This window comes from Notolabrus celidotus, chromosome 6 (assembly GCF_009762535.1).
Source record: "Notolabrus celidotus isolate fNotCel1 chromosome 6, fNotCel1.pri, whole genome shotgun sequence".
NCBI lineage: Eukaryota > Metazoa > Chordata > Actinopteri > Labriformes > Labridae > Notolabrus > Notolabrus celidotus.
In genome coordinates, this window is record NC_048277.1 from 9,834,264 (window position 1) to 9,848,512 (window position 14,249).

Below are 14,249 nucleotides of genomic sequence, written 5' to 3' on the forward strand. Positions count from 1 at the left end.
GGCACTGAACTCACTGGACAACGACTTTATTTATTTTGCATAGGTCAGCCACACATGTATCAGTCATGACCTGGTTTATTTCACAGTTAGGTAGAGCTATGAGCTTTACAGGATGTATTCTAAAGGAGAGCACCAACATAAACAGACATTTCCCTCTGTCTGTGCTGCCTTCATTATGGAGAACAATGTGAGCTCTCACATCTGTATTTTAACTGTCACATACTAAGTTAATGCTTTGGTTCACTAGATGTCAGAGACACACTTTGCGTTGATGGTTAAAGTCAGTGGCATCTTCTCAGTTTATATTCAGTATTACTTCCTTAATCTCTGAATCCACACACTTTCATCTGACACCCATACAAACCCCTGAAAACTTTTCAGCATGCAGTAGCGAGGAGTATGCAAAAAACAACCTCCTGATCTAGCTGCTCTTCTTGCAGATATCTGTTTATAGGGATAAATAAATCTTCCTCAGATTACCAACAATGGGAGCTGGGATGTCATTACGCTGGGTTGTGTTCCTTCTGCTTTTGCTCTCCATACAGACTGTTTTCCTGCAGACACAAAAGCCTGCTGACACCAGAGCAGAACACTTCTCATACTAAAATCCAGACCCCTGAGTACAGATTCTACATTTCTACATTACTATAAGAAAGTTTTTTCTGCCATGAAATAAACTACAAAATGCTGATTGAAAACTACAATCAGCATCTGAACACTGATTGTCAGTCATAATAATGACACACTGCCTATTTTCACCGTGACTTAATCTCTGAATCTTGTGACTGATTGTCAGCAATTAAAAAAAACAGTAAAGAGGCAGAGTGGATCCTTGAGGCACAGCTTGAAGAAACTTGACCTTTTTGACATGTAATGATCAATAACTACAAACTGTTCTACATCAAACATACAACCAACAGATTATTCTAGAGTATGAAGGATTGCATATGAAATCAAAGGATGAAATCAAAGGCTTCAAAATCTTTGGAAAGATATAGAAATACATGGAGCTTACGAATCTCTTAACCCAGAGCTACATGGTTACATGATAAGAACCTCCACGTCAAAGAAATCAGCTGTTAGTAGAGAGTGTTGGCTTCACTTTCAGGGCGCCGTCATGTCATCCATCACTTCATTTGCCCTCTGATTGACAGACCCGGTGTCTGGTTTCACCACGGCAAATCGTCTCCACGGTAGTCCTTAAATCCTCCGTGGTCTTTTTCTGACAGATCAGAGAGGACAGAAAGAAGAGCAGAGACACTCTCCTCTACTGACAGATCAGCCTGAAAACACACACACACACACACACACACACACACACACACACACACACACACACACACACACACACACACACACACACACACACACACACACACACACACACACACACACACACACACACAGTAAATTATATTTCATGGAGATGCATTCAGGACTGTGTGAAAAGCTGGTTAATGACAGTAATGACTGGTTTTCACAGTGAATCTCAGTTTCATTACCACCGTCACATTCAGTCTGACATGCAGTTCTTGTTTTGTCGTGCAGGATTTATTTGCACGTATGTGTTAACATCAGGGCACCCCGACACCACCATTTAATAACTCTGGAGCTTCTTTGTTGGTTCACTTCAGGTAGCTTTGATAAAACTTACAAAGAGCAGGATTTCTCACTTTGAAACACAAACTACTGATGCAGGTGAAATGGCAGGAAGACATGACATGATGTCCTGATAATGAAAAGGACTTCTGTGGTGTGGAGGTAGTTTGGTTAAGTAACACGTGAACATGAGGTGTTACACTTCAACCAATGCATTAATAGGAGGGATGTACTGAGGACCTCTCGCTCTTATCACCTGCAGAGCATGTGTCCACCTTTCAGGCATTAATCAAATGTAACTGTGGGTCAATGAACTTCTACAGGGGCACCTCAACAGATCAGTTCCATATTCTACACCAGATACTTCAGACAGTGATTCATGTTAAGGAGCTCTGACTGAGTATGAAGCATATAAATTAACTTACTTTTCAGAAGTTAGACATTTCTGTATCTTAAATCCCTCCTTCCGGGGTTGAGCCTGAGACGATTGTTCATGCTTTCATCTCATTCAGATTATGATAATTCTTCGTTCAATTGTCTCAGCAACACGTCTTTGAACCGCCTACAAGTGGTCCAAAACACTGAAACTAAGATAACATAATCCAGAAGGTCTCATGTCACACCCACACTCAAGTCTTTGCATTGGCTCTCCATTAAGTTCAGAATCGAGTTTAAAACTCTTGTGGTGGTGTATATAGCAATACGTGGCTCCCATATGTATAAGAGAGCTGCTGAGGCCGTAAAACTCAAGCAGGACTCTGAGGTCCTCTGATCAGGGTTTGCTGGCCGTCCCTCACAACAGACTAAAAACTAAAGGTGACGATGCTTATAAGGTTGTTGCAACAAACTTCAGAACAGTATTCCACTGCATCTGAGAGCTGTACACACTGAGGACATTTATGAGAATCAGTTAAAGCCCCAATTGTTTAGACAAGCCTTTTTTTTTTTTACCTGTCTGGTTTTTTTTTTTTTTAAGTTATATTTTTGGGGCTTTTACACCTTTATTTTATAGAGGAGAGGAGAGTGGATAGTGTAGGAAACTGGGAAAGAGTGGGGGAATGACATGGGGGAAAGAGGCTGCAGGCTGGATTCAAACCCAGGCCGCCGGCTATTTGGGCACACTACTTAACTATTAGGCTAAGTCCCCGCCCATACCTGTCTGTTTTTAAGTATTTATTAGGGGTGCAACGATACACAAAACTCAAGGTTCGGTTCGGTTCAATACGTTTGTGTCACGGTTCGATACGTTTTCAATACAGTAAAAGAGAAATTTCCATGGCTTTTTTTACTTGTAGTTTATTGACATTACCAAGATTTGTTTCAGCTCAAAAGCACAGTTTTTAGATTAAATGAAATGTATCAGGTGTGTGTGTGTGTGTATTTGTGTGTGTGTGTGTGTGTGTGTGTGTGTGTGTGTGTGTGTGTGTGTGTGTGTGTGTCTGTCTGAGCGCCTCAGAAGTTGATCAAATAAATATAAAATTGCGTATCGTTCAGTTCATAAGGTGCACCGAACCGTGACCAATGTATCGAACGGTTTGATACAGATACACGTATTGTTGCACCCCTAGTATTTATGTATGTTGCTTTCTTTTTTGAAATTCTTGCTTTGTGTTTTTATTTGGCTTTTTATTCTGTTTTATGAAGCATTTTGTGATACCTGTTCTATTAAGGTGCTATAGAAATCAAAACTTTAATTACTTCTTGATTGATCTGAAGAAAATGTTCTATATTATTTTGGATATTATCTAGATTTGTTATTTTCATGAGCTCTAAGCCCAAATCATCAAAATCAAAACAGAGAGAGATGTTTCCTTTTACACGTCATGAATATAAGATAAGATATTCCTTTATTCTTCCCACATACGGGGGAATTTAAGTGTCACTGCAGCAAAGTAGACAGTGCAAAAGAGTATAAAGCAAACATAGAGCCTATAAAATATTAATTATCACAAAGTTATTAGCAATTAAAATTAAGGAGCTAAACATAAGCATATCTTACAATATAAATATATGTATTATTGGTTATAGAGTCTGATCACTGCAGGAAGAAAAGACCTGCGGTATCTCTCCGTGAGACACTGCGGGTGAAGAAGTCTGTCACTGAACAAGCTACCTAGTGTTATGGTCTGCTGGAGGGGGTGTGATTATGAAACTATGAAAGTTTACCTCTTTAAAATGAATCATGAAAAAATAACTCTTTCACGATATTCTAATTTGTTGAGATGCACCTGTATGTGTGGGAAACATCGTACTGTAGCAGCAACAGGTGATGAGCTTGCCGTGGTGTGATCTGTTTAGAGTGGCCGTTCATGCAGCAGACACGAAAGTTCAGGCATCATGTGAGGGAATGACTTTCTGCTTGTAATGTGAATAAGCCACAGATACAAACAAACAAAATAAAGATTGTGCATGTGTCACAGACCTTTGGTCCAATTCAAGTCTAAAGTTACACATGTGATCTACGTGTAACCATCAGCTGCTGTGGCATTCCTCTGCTGCCCAGAAATAAATAACAAAATAAGAACAGAGCTTCAAGTCAGAAAGTGATCAAGTACTTACAAGAGGCCCTCCCATGTCAGTCCTGACCCAGCCAGGGTGCAGAGACATGCACAGGATCCCATCTGACCCCAGATCAGCAGCCAGACACCTGGTCACCATGTTCAGAGCAGCCTGTCAGGATCAGGATCCACAAACAGTGGGTTAGCGTCATCGCACACAGTTCTCTGTCTTCATGTTCTGTATCCTCTGACCTTTGAGGTGCGGTAGGGATAGCTCCTGAAGGTAGCACCTTCTCCCAAGTTGTGTTTGATGGAGCCAAGGATGGAGGAGATGTTGATGACAGCTGCTCTGTGAATCCCCATCCCTGAAGACTGAGCTGCAGCCGTCTGCAGCAGAGGCAGGAAGGCCTGAACATCACAAATACAAGTCTTGAGTACTCTGTGAACTGAGCCAGGCTTACAACAAAGAAAGCATGTATACCACATCCAAACAGTGTTATTACTACAGATATGAATTATCAGAGAGAAATCATGTCTCAGCAGAGTAAATCATGTGGTCATATTTTTCTTATCTTTGAAAGCTTCTGGAAAATTTCATCCCTTCTGTTTGCAAAACATATAAACAATTATTAACTTTCTCTGCAGCCATTTCCAGACTGAGTTATGTTTCAATATTGTTCAATATTTAACCTGAAAGTTGCACTTTAAAAGTGATAAAAGTCAACTGAGTAACTGACAGACATTTGAGTTTCTGCTCAGACCACAGTGAACCGCCCTCCTCCTCTGTGCTGTAACGTTCTGTAGTCAAAAACACAATCCACATTCTTAAAACTGGGCCAGGTGAGTTTTAACTCGGGTAGATGTTAGTGATTTAAGTCTGTGTCTTAAAGCTGTGCAAAGTTGCACCCACCTTTGTGACGAAGAGAGGAGCAACAGTGTTGACCTGGAAGCTCTTCATCATGGCCTCAGGTGTCACAGTTTGCATGTCTGCGGTGATCCCGATGGCAGCGTTGTTGATCAGACAGCCGAGTCCTTCATTTCCCACAATGGAGCGGACCTCCTGCAGGGCTGAACTCACACTCTGCTGACTATCAACGTCTGCAAACATCAGAGGGAATTTACTGTGGGCTCACTGCAAGAGCGAAGCACTAATGCTGGTCTTTTGGAGATCACAGACACAAGAACAAATCAGATCACATTGATTTAACTCAGAACTCTTGTTCATGGAGGCAGCGGAAACAATAAACCTGTCAGTTGCTCACTTTTCATCAACCAATGATATGTCGGGATTCTTTAAGAGCTTTAATGCACAGAAAACTTAGAAGAAGAGGAGCAGCACATTTGGTTTACAGGTGACACTATAATAGAGGGAATACCCTACAGCTTAATAGCAGACTCACCTAACGTCACAATATGAATACCTGGGTAGGTTTTCGAGAGCTCTTGTAGATCCTGAGGTCAGAAGAAAAATAAGGTCACATTAATTATTCTGTACATTTTTAAAATTATTGATAATAATCACAACACACGTGATATTTGCCTTTTGTTAACACTGCAGAGAGAGGTTTTAGAGGTTAGAAATTCATTCATCATTCATCATATGGTGCGCATACAGTGAACTTCTGAACTGGGATTAAAAGAGCATTTTCCTGTGATAATGGAATTATTCTACAAAATTACCAAGACAGCAGCTCTCTGAAATAAATAACTTTATGACAGAACATTCAACATTTTAAAACACTCTCAACCTATTTCACTTTACAACTGATGTTAATGGGCTCATTCCCTCTCCAAATATATCTTTTTTCCTTCTGACACAGAAAGTCTTGACAACGGTTTCTGTATATAAGCAGATTTGTGCTTATAGATTAATAAACAATGAAGTCAGATGCCCACTGCTGGTCAGATAACATGATGGCCTCATGTCGTAATCACCCCGTAACATTGTGTTCTGTATTATATTTGCCAAGTAGAAGACTCCAGTGTTGAAAAATAAAGCCACTGTGGAAATGTATAAAATTGCAGTTCAACAAGTGTCCATTTGAGGCTGTCTCCAAAAGCCAAGGAATCCCCATTAACACCCATGTTAAAAGTTCATTTACACACAGATCTTTGGATGTACACACTGCAGAGAGGTTGAATGTGTTTATATTATAACTCATCTGTAATGGTTGAATTATGGCTAACAGTAATGTATAATTAGGGGTTTGGCTGATTTGACTGACAGGTGAGTGTATTATAAATGTTTGCCTGGTCCGTCTCTGATCCATCCTGAGTTGATAGGTTTCTATTCTGGTCAATAACTTCCACTGGAAGTTCTCAACAGAGCAGATTGAGCAGGGCAGGAAGTCAGGCACCAAAACAAAATTAAAACATCCGGTTCATTTTCAGAATAAAACACTCTGTGTGATCGTCAGATCCTTTTTCACTTCCCTACAACAACAAACCGTCAATGTGAGCGCAGCCACGCCTGGAGTCAACAGGTCAGAGGTTTTCAGAGGACGATTTGTTTTTACATTATGTAAAATATGTTCATATTGAAGCATGTGAGTTAACGCTCCAATGAGGAGCTTTCAGTTTGCAATAATGTTTTGCGCCCTCTGAAGATAAAGCAGCACACCTCTCCTTGCTGATCTTTCCTGCTAGATCTAAGTGTTCTTTTCTGATTAAAGATCTCCTCCTGCTGTCTATTCATAGTCAAACATCGCACTAACTGTAAATCTTTGCTTAAGAAAATGTAGAAAGTCAGACAATATACCTTTTGGGCTCTTGTAACAACCCTTCTTTTGCAACAATGACTCAGTAAACTTAATGAATCAAATCACTTTTCTATCTCCACAGGCTGTTGTCTATACATAAGCTGCATGTATTTACATTATTTATGTGTTCTGCATTAATAATGGCCCTTTGTCATATATTTGTGTGGACACACTTTAGACATTTAGAGCAAGAACCAAGCTATTACAATGATTATTCTCCATAATATAACAGCAGTCAAACATCTCCCCTGAAACAGTATGCTGGATGAACTAGGTCTATCAGTTCTAGAAACATCATCAGAAGTAAACTACTCAGTATAATGTGTGATCATGTTCTGTTCAGTAGTGAGGCACAGTGTCAACTCTGTTAGCATTAAGAATCTCAGAAGTTACAGAGCCAGAGTGCTCCAGTGCACGAGAAAAGTCTTCGTAAAGGTTTATTATTATTCATGCATTGTGCCTGTGTCGGTACAGAGCGTTTTAAACAGTCTCTATATGCAGGTGTTTATTACCGTGGAGCCCGTCGGGTTGCGGGCTGACGCTATGATTGTGTCCGGTCTGCTGCTGCTCTTCGCCAGCTCCTTCACCATGCGCAGCCCGATGCCTCTGCTGGAGCCCGTTATCAGCACGGATTTACACTTACCCCAGGTCGCACTCATGTTGTGGTTGTATGTCTAAGGACAGAGAAACTCATCTGTGAGTCTATGGGAGCAGTTAGCTAAGTAGTCGTAACGTCAACGTGGGCTGGCTGGAGAGATGATGCGTTCACGTCAGCTCGTAAACCCAAAATGGGAGGAGCAGGTTCCCTCCAATAGTTTGGTTGTCACAGCAGATTGACGTTTGCATTGACTGCCTCCTTTGTAGAAACATTTAAAGAGCGTTTCCTCTGACTCAAGTACTTTAACTTTATCCCTGGCGGCCACTCATACACAGATATGTAAATGCTTGTTGATGTTATTATGTGAAAGAAACATCAGATGTTTGTCAATAAAAAATAGATCAATGCCAAAGTACCCACAACACCTTCATAATACCGTTTTTCTCAGTCGCTTTGGTACATTTCTCGAATCATCCTCAACATTTGCAAAACAGTAAGTGCATTTCTGAAAACAATTCGTACAAATAGCAAAACACCATGGATTACCTGCAAAAGCCAGTATCTTTCTCAAAATCCTTAGTTCATCTCTCAAAAGTAAATATCTATGTCAATGGACATGTCAGTGCCATCAGAATGACAAGTCCTTGTGTCGTTGTGTACGGATAAGACAGTCAAATTGCTTAGTCATGTTGTCAATATAACAGTGTACTCTTGAGGGACGTCCTGATGTAAACTATAGCTAAAGTTTTGATGACAGTTATTGTAAATTGTAAGTTACACCTTAGTGTATGTGGGAGATTGATTGCAAGAGACTGGACAAAAATGCCCATTTATTTATAAGTAAATGGTATATATAAGTATATACAAGTATATATATACTTGCCAGTTGATCGCTCATGAGATGCACCTTTGAGCTATTTCAGAAAATTCGTTGATCATTGATCTAATGCTTCAAACATTTCCCTCCATTAGGGAAAGTCAACATTCCCCTGGGAGCAATTTAATGTTTTGCTTAACATGACATAAGCACTTGATAATGTAAGAAACAGCAGCGAATTGTAAATAATCATTTGCATGGATGTATCAAAGCATTTGCAACTTGTTCAAAGAAATGAGAAACTGCCTTTTTGATGTGCACAAGTGACGCAATGATGTAAAGATTGAACAAGTAGTTTTGAGAATTTAAATTCTGCTCTGAGAAATGTACCAATGCGACTGAGAAAAACTGTAATAATCATGCTCACGTCACCAAATTGAGTTTTACTTAATTGTAAGAAACTTTGCTGGAAGGTAGATCTCCTTATTACGACGCTTCTGCTGGGAAGTGAAGACAACACTTACCCATCATAAATCAGCCAAAATCGTTAAATACACTTACACTTAATCTTTTAGTTTGAAAACTCCGACAGGATATTTATCAGACACTCTACTGTGTTATATACTTATATAAATAGAAAAGAATCGTATAACTAAAACAAAAACACATCTTTCATCGGTTTGAGGTTCACAATTAACCCAACGGCTAACTTCAGACTGAGGTAACATCTCTGCTGCTAACGACAATCGACACTTTTCAAAAAGTAAGTTCATTTGAATTTATCTCATTAGTTGTCAAGAAGCTGTGTAAACTGGGCCAGAATTAATGTTGTTTCAACTAACGCAGTCACTATCTAATGCTGAACTAGGTCGCCAACATAACTAGCTTCTCAGTTAGTTTGAGTGACCGAAAGCCGGTGTTCTATTGAATAGTGCTACCCACCGAAATGTGCCGCAAACAGGCGCATGCGCAGAGACTCCCATGCACTGACTACAATCATAGTTTCTGATGGATGTTTCTCATGAAATCTCAAACGATGGTTCAGTATTAGAGTATCAAAACTTCATCCCCATATTCCGGGAGTCTAAAAAGTACGGAAGAGGATTAGGCTCACTGAAAAATTATTTATAATTAAGGTCCATTTAAATAAATATAAATTATTATGAGAAAAAAAATCAGAATTCTGAGGTTAAAATCAGAATTCTGTCTACTTTTAGTCTGAACTGAAATCAGTCAGTGAAAACAGGATTTTTTTAAAAAGAATCTCACTTTGAAAATATCCCAAATCATCACTAATATGCTACGTTTCCAATGGCTTTTATTTTGAAATTCCAAATCAGGTGTAGCTGTAATTGACAGCATCACATTTTGAGGTTTTCTCCATTCAGTCTGAATCAAAACATATCAGTTTAAACTAAGATTTATTGTAATGCCAAATATATAATTACCAGGTACATTTTTATATTTCAGACGGCTTTTATTTTGAAAGTCCACCAGACTTTAATCTCAGGATTTTGACCTTTTTTTCTCAGAATAACACAAAAAAAATCCCCCCAAAAAAATCAGTGGCCCCAATCCTCTTCCGTAAAATAGAGTGAGTAGAGGTGTGATGTAAAGTGAATCCTAAATGGGAAGCATTATTTGATAAGAGATATTGTAGCAAAATTCGACGGAACACTATGTTCAGTTACTGTCAGATTATTTGGCTCTGCTGAGAAAAGAGATCCGGATATTTCGGCCCCGGAACAGCTTCTCAAAGTGAAGCTACCCCCCAAAATAATACTCAAGTAAAGCACGGATATTACAACATAGACAAAAACAAAAACTCAGTTCAGTTCAAATGTGCTTCTTATTTACTGTCATGCTGAATTTGAAGGGGTGACTTTGCTTTAGCTAGCATATCAACTAACCCAGGGGCCCATGAGCAGAAAACTTAAATAATCTACAAAAAGATATAAATGGTTCAAACATGAGTTCAATAATGAGTGGTTAAAAATGAGAAAAAACTGACAGCCTGAAAAAAATGACATTTTATAAGATGGATTTTAACCTAAAGGAAAATAGGTTGACAGTAAAAGTCCTATTGGGTTAACTTCAGTTCATATCCTATAACTTTAAACGTGGTGCATTGACATGAAGTTCCCTACAGTGAGAAACACAGCTTTATTAACTTCATAGACGGTTAAAATCTCTGACTAACGTGTCTGTGTTCTTCTGATGTATGATTGAAACAGGTCTACCTACACCAGCAGGATGAACAGTCCAGGGACAGAGCTGAACTCATCTCAGAGGGAACGGGAACAACCTGAAACTGATAACTCTCCATCCAAAGAGAGAGATGGTCATTTCCAGCCGGACCCTGTAGGGACCCCTGTGTGGGGAGGGCTCCCTTCAGCTGTCTGCCTACCTACAGCAGCTGTCTGCCTACCTGCAGCAGCTCCCTTTCCTCAGCAACAGGGTGTCCACACAGTTATGATGGATCCTCTCAGCTTCGGGTATTTAATGAAGTGTTTTCATCAAAGAGTGACGAGGAAGACACATGATGACAGAATTAGGTTTTAGGGCCCCATGCCCCATGCCCCCCATGAGGCCTTAAAGAATACAAAACTATTGTTTCACCTTGAAAACCCACAAAACCTGTCATACACATCAGAGTAAGTAAGTAGGATTTATTTATAGAGCACCTCTGAAGAACAGAGGTCACAAGGTGCTTTACAACAATAACAATGAAAAAAAAAACATTAAAAGGCAAAACAGAGATTGCAAATACATACAAAAACATGACATAAAAACCAACAGATTAGTCAAAGGCAAGTCTAAACAGATAGGTCTTCAACTGCTTTTTGAACCTGTCAACAGAGTCCACAGTTCTCAGTTTCACAGGGAGACTGTTCCAGAGTTTAGGACCAACAACCTGGAAAGCACAGTCTCCTTTATATTTTAACCTGGTACGAGGAACAAACAATAAACCCTGATCAGAGGACCTCAGAGTCCTGCTGGAGTTATAAGGTTTCAGCAGCTCCCTGATATAGACTGGAGCCTGACCATTGAGCGCTCTGTACACAACAACAAGAATTTTAAATTGGATCCTACATTTAACTGGAAGCCAGTGCAAAGATATGAGGATGGTGCAGCAGCATTTTCGACCACTTGTAGGCGGTTCAGGGATGCATTGCTAAGATATGTAAAGAGAGAATTACAATTATCAAGGCGAGATGACACCAAAGCGTGAATAATCATTTCCAGCTTAGCTATGGACACAAAAATTCTGAGTTTGGCGATGTTTCTTAAGTGAAGGTGTGTGACAAGTTTGTCACAATGTGCTCAGAGATGTGTATCTGTTGTTCCACTTTCTTTGACTGACAGAAATAAGTTGTTGTCCTTGTTGTGTTTCAGGTTCCACGGTCCATGTCAGTACTTTCAGTGCCAGACTAACTCAGACTACCTGCAGCCCAGCTGCTACCATCTCCTCCCTGGGTGAGTCATCTAGTAAAGAAGCATAGTAAAGGATACAACCTCACCCCTTTGTCTTTTGCCCCACCTGGTGGTGGTTTAAAGAATGACACACAGACAAAGGTGGATTGAAATCATCTGAACCACTTCCTATTGTACCATCAGTGTAATGTGATGCAGTTACTATGTAAAAGCAAGTCCTCAACATACCCTTTAGTACACTAAGACTCTCTTCTTTCCTCAGACCTGCTCCTGGTCCATCAGACAGCAGCCATGTCAGCTCAGTTTCTGCTCCGTGGTTTTCTTATGATCCTGTTCTCTATAGCAAAATGATGCCAGTGAGTATTCAGAAACACAAGAATGAATTAATACAGAATATAATATACACTGTTTACATGCTCTCTGTGTGTGAGTGTGTCCTATCTGTTTTTAGGGGGACATTCTTTCCCCTGTTGCCGGTCTCTTTGTACCACAGGCAGGGGACCATCAGCAGTTTTTGAGGGAAATGACTGAGTTTGCACCCCACTACACACAGCCAGTAAGTTCATAAGTTCAACATGAGAAGGATAATACTGTCAGTGTGGATTATTCAGCAGGTTGAATTTGAATGGGTGTCCTCTCAGTCAACCCATAAACACGCTGAATACAGTACTTTAAGGGCGGCAAGCTGAGCTACAGTTAGCTTATTTAAAACTGTAAAGTTGTTTTAAATTAGAATTCAGTCAGTGTTCATCCTTCACAAGATTTGTATCCATAAACATCTTTTTCTCACCCAAACCAGCAAACAGCCCCAGTAATCAAAGAATAATGTCTTTGATTAGTTCAATCATGCATTTCTTTCTTTTTTCATCAACCCAAAGAAGAGACAAATAAATGACTTTCATGGATGGATGAATGGATGGAGGATGAATGGATACATGGGTGGATTGACAATGGAAGGATCATGGATGGGTGGCTGGATGGATGGATATATGCATTGATAGATAGATAGATAGATAGATAGATAGATAGATAGATAGATAGATAGATAGATAGATAGATAGATAGATAGATAGATAGATAGATAGATAGATAGATAGCTTATTGATGATGGATGGATGGATGGATGGATGGATGGATGGATGGATGGATGGATGGATGGATGGATGGATGGATGGATGGTTGGATTATTGATGATGGATGGATGGATGGATGGATGGATGGATGGATGGATGGATGGATGGATGGATGGATGGATGGATGGATGGATGGTTGGATTATTGATGATGGATGGATGGATGGATCATTGATGATGGATGAATGGTTATTGTTGATGGATGGATGGATTATTGATGAATGGATGGATTATTGATGGATGGATGGATGGATGGATGGATGGATGGATGGATGGATGGATGGATGGATGGATGGATGGATGGATGGATGGATGGATTATTGATGATGGATGGATTATTGATGAATGGATGGATTATTGATGATGGATCGATGAGTGGATGAGTGGATGGATAATGGGTGATGGATGCTCACATTAGACAGCGTCGACTCAACAACACGTGTAATGCCTGCTCTCAGTCTGTTATTTATAAGTGAACAACTATTAGAGAGAGTTAAAACAGAGCAGTGAACAGAAGATGAGGCTTCCTACATGTCAACATGTTCTCATGTTCTCTTTAGATCACTAGTTTTCTGTATCCAACAAGATCATGAGACAATTTAAAGATAATTGTTCAATACATTTCCCAGTTATTGGTTTAATTTGTTAAATGTCATGGAAAAATGATATATCTGTCACAGTTAATACCCTGGGTCTCCTTTTCCAGTAATTCGATGTGTCATACCTGTAGTCAAAACCAGCTTAGCCTCTGTTCTGTCAAACACAAGATAAGAAACCTGCATAGTCCAGCTTTTTAGAATCTGAAAACCAGGAAATGTTGGGTGTGAGTTAGCTGACTGGTCCAGTCAATGATTACAGTCCCCCCTCCCTCTCTGTGCAGATGCTCTGTAACATAGGTGAAGCTGGACAAGAGGTGCTGGTTAACCCCTGTGAGACAGGACCCGTGTTCCACACCCTCAAACCTGCACCAATTAACAGAGAGGACAGATTAACTCAGGGTGGAAGTGAGGACCAGTTAACAAACAGTAGGTCACATGATCGCTTTGGTTTAACCAAGAAACAGGGATGAAAGTGTGGGGCTGGCTCAGTGATGGAGTAGGTCGTCTCTGAATCTGAAGGTCAGGGGTTCGATCCCAGGTCCTGCTGTCCACACTTAATTTGAACTGCCCCTGTTGGCTGTGTCATCTTTGTATGAATGGGATGAGTTAATACTGATGGTACATGTAAAAGTCAGAAGACCATTTACACACCTATCAGCCAAAAACCAAAAATAGACCCTCATGTACTGTCTGTCCCATGAGGCCTTCAAACAAAAAAGTACATCCTACAAATTACATCTACTCTCATCTTAATTAAGACCACACATTGTTAGAGATCATGCTTTACTTTTTAATAGTCATTATCAAACTTC

The 14,249-nt window shown here is 39.9% G+C and overlaps 2 protein-coding genes across 4 annotated transcripts in view; one reads left to right on the forward strand and one right to left on the reverse strand.

Moving 5' to 3' along the window:
* Positions 1-10: 10 nt before the first annotated feature.
* On the reverse strand, positions 11-7,884 carry zgc:110339 (uncharacterized protein LOC550490 homolog). The gene is made up of 6 exons (XM_034685510.1): positions 7,369-7,884; positions 5,498-5,549; positions 5,008-5,195; positions 4,350-4,505; positions 4,159-4,269; positions 11-1,283 (listed from the first exon to the last, which is right to left on the reverse strand). The coding sequence occupies exons 1-6, from the start codon at positions 7,513-7,515 to the stop codon at positions 1,170-1,172; spliced, it is 768 nt and encodes a 255-aa protein (XP_034541401.1). The 5' UTR covers positions 7,516-7,884; the 3' UTR covers positions 11-1,169.
* An 882-nt stretch (positions 7,885-8,766) lies between these two features.
* The window catches only part of tesmin (testis expressed metallothionein like protein), a 13,978-nt gene continuing 8,495 nt past the window's right edge, over positions 8,767-14,249 (forward strand). Inside the window, exons 1-6 of one of the 3 annotated variants that reach the window (XM_034685508.1) lie at positions 8,767-9,034; positions 10,506-10,766; positions 11,668-11,748; positions 11,969-12,062; positions 12,158-12,262; positions 13,719-13,863. In XM_034685508.1, coding sequence (XP_034541399.1) covers positions 10,525-10,766; positions 11,668-11,748; positions 11,969-12,062; positions 12,158-12,262; positions 13,719-13,863 — 667 coding nt within the window. In that variant the 5' untranslated portion in view covers positions 8,767-9,034; positions 10,506-10,524. The remainder of the gene's footprint in view (positions 9,035-10,505; positions 10,767-11,667; positions 11,749-11,968; positions 12,063-12,157; positions 12,263-13,718; positions 13,864-14,249) is intronic. The other 2 variants (XM_034685507.1, XM_034685509.1) reach the window with 2 other exon arrangements.

Excerpts from the sequence above, each read along its gene's own strand:
- zgc:110339 (XM_034685510.1), bottom strand. The coding sequence starts at position 7,515 with ATGAGTGCGACCTGGGGTAAGTGTAAATCCGTGCTGATAACGGGCTCC. Across the intron at positions 4,506-5,007 it reads CTCCTCTCTTCGTCACAAAG|GCCTTCCTGCCTCTGCTGCA; the intron begins GTGGGTGCAACT and ends TGTGATGTTCAG. Across the intron at positions 4,270-4,349 it reads ATCCCTACCGCACCTCAAAG|GCTGCTCTGAACATGGTGAC; the intron begins GTCAGAGGATAC and ends TGATCCTGACAG.